We start from the raw sequence: 2,175 nt of genomic DNA on the forward strand, positions 1-2,175 counted from the left end.
ATCTCACCAGCAAATGCCTTGTCAGACAGTCATACAGTATCATTTTTGACCATCTACATTTCCTCCTATCTTGTTCAAACTCAATCACAGAAGCTGTAGTAGCTATCACAGTTATATATATATATATATATATAGCCTCTTATGAAAAAATAATCAAGAGATGGGGAAATAATCAGAGAAGGGTGTTTGAAGGCTGTACTTTAAATTCTGATTAGCTAGGGTTTTTTTTTTTTCAACTCCTAAGAAAGCTTGTCAAATTCAGTGGAAAATAAATTTTCCATGACTGCAGCAAAGAGGAAAGGAAGTTAAGATATACACTAAGAAATCTATGAAGTAAAGATTTTTTTCTTTTAGTCTTACCGTGTGTTGTTCTTAGATTTGTAGTAGTAGTGCAGACAGTCAGTACAATGATCTGGTCCTGGCCCATCACACCCTACTTTACTGCATTCTGCATTGCAGGGACCTGTAATAAAACCAGAATACAGCGGGGGAGGGGATTAAAACTTCTCATTTAGTAGTTAGCACCCCTTAAAACATAGCATTTTAATGCAGAATGCAATTACTCTGTTTCCCTGTTTGATTTGAATTCCAAATAGTAATTTGGCTCAACCAAAAGGAAAAGTTTTTTTGTACCTGAAGACCTTGCAAATCCTGGCCTCAGAATTTATTCACAGCGATTTACAATTTTTAGCAAGTGTGGCATCCTCTATAGTATCTATCAATGAGAAACTATTTCTGGATCCAAACAGATGCTTTCCTAATGAGTAACAAATCATTCTGAATTTTATTCAGAAATGTGCAAAGGCTTCTGTAATTCAAAATAAGGAATTATTAGCAAAATCACTTACAACAAGCAGGTCAACATAAATGATGGACAACATGATCAGTGGGTACTCTGGTTACCAGCTGGGTAACAACTGGTCCAAGTAGCGTCCATAACGCAACTGAAGCAGCCACCAGGGCCCAGATGCGCTTCCCTGTGTGTTGCTACGTGCTGCAAAAGCCTCAGCTAATACTTGCTGATTAGCAAGTCTTCCATCTCACCTGCACTCATGTTGGACTCGATGATCCTTATGGGTGCCTTCCAACTCGAGATATTCTATGTTTACAGTTTTCAAATACGTCCTTCCTGCTACAGGAGGAGAGAACTATCAACTCCTGCCTTTATGTAGGTGAACAAAGCCCATGGGTGAAGTTACAACTTTCAGGATCACTGCTCTCTCGTGAATGAAATGTGTTGAGTTTGCCAGCCACCTTGAAATTTCTCCTAACATCAGGTAAATTTGAAGTAAAGTGAGTTTGCTTCATACAAAAACTTAAGAAGTTAGTGACCTTTACAGCAGAGTGTTTCATCACCTACCAAAACAAGGAGTTCAGCAGCTCTCAATCTAAAATATGGACTGTGGGTCTGACATGCTGTGGCACGAGACAGTAATAACAGAAACTTCTAAACTGAACTTTGCCCTGCTGTTTGCTTGCCAGGGCTATACTTAAGATTCATCAGCCCTAACCACCTACACGATGCTCCTAATGGATTACATGTAGGAAACTGCCAACTTGACTTATTTTGCAGTACCAAAAATCTCTCCCTATTGAAGTCTAATGAAAAGATTGAAAAACTTCTATAGGGATCACTGAGAAACAACACAGATGTAGAAGATAATGTTCCACATATATATATGTGTGCATATGTATGTACATATATTTTTATATACTTATATGAAAAGCAGTGCATTCTTCATAGAATGTTAAGTGTAGCTTAAAAATATATAACTCCATGCTTACAAACTCATAAGGATGAAATTAAAATATCTAACTTTAAATTATGAAACAAATAGTTCTGTTCTTAAATTAAGAATCCACTTCACTGAACTTTTTACATATGTAGAGTTTCAGGTCACTCCTTCAGTCTATTATGTGTTCAGTAAATCCACAATCAGAGTAAATGAATGTACGCACCTGAATAGTCATTTGTTCATGTAGGGTCTTCAACTGGACTAGAGCGCATTCTTTCCACTTTCGGAAAATCATTTCTTGGTGAGTAAGGCTGGATGGATGTCCCATACAGTACTAAGGACCACTCTTTCAATTTGCCTAGAAGTTAAGTATTTAAAATCTAGTTTTAGAAACCATTTCTATTTCCTGTGTCTTACAAAAACATCACTTGTAAACATG

At 37.0% G+C, this 2,175-nt stretch overlaps 1 protein-coding gene across 1 annotated transcript in view; it reads right to left on the minus strand.

The window, feature by feature from the left end:
- PCSK5 (proprotein convertase subtilisin/kexin type 5) overlaps positions 1–2,175 on the minus strand; it is a 269,604-nt gene that overhangs the window by 72,250 nt on the left and 195,179 nt on the right. Inside the window, 2 exon segments of the mRNA XM_009328171.1 lie at positions 361–463; positions 1,960–2,094. Of these exon segments, the coding sequence (XP_009326446.1) occupies positions 361–463; positions 1,960–2,094 (238 nt within the window).

This window comes from Pygoscelis adeliae, unplaced genomic scaffold (genome assembly GCF_000699105.1).
Source record: "Pygoscelis adeliae isolate BGI_AS28 unplaced genomic scaffold, ASM69910v1 Scaffold45, whole genome shotgun sequence".
In the NCBI taxonomy this organism is placed as follows: Eukaryota; Metazoa; Chordata; class Aves; order Sphenisciformes; family Spheniscidae; genus Pygoscelis; species Pygoscelis adeliae.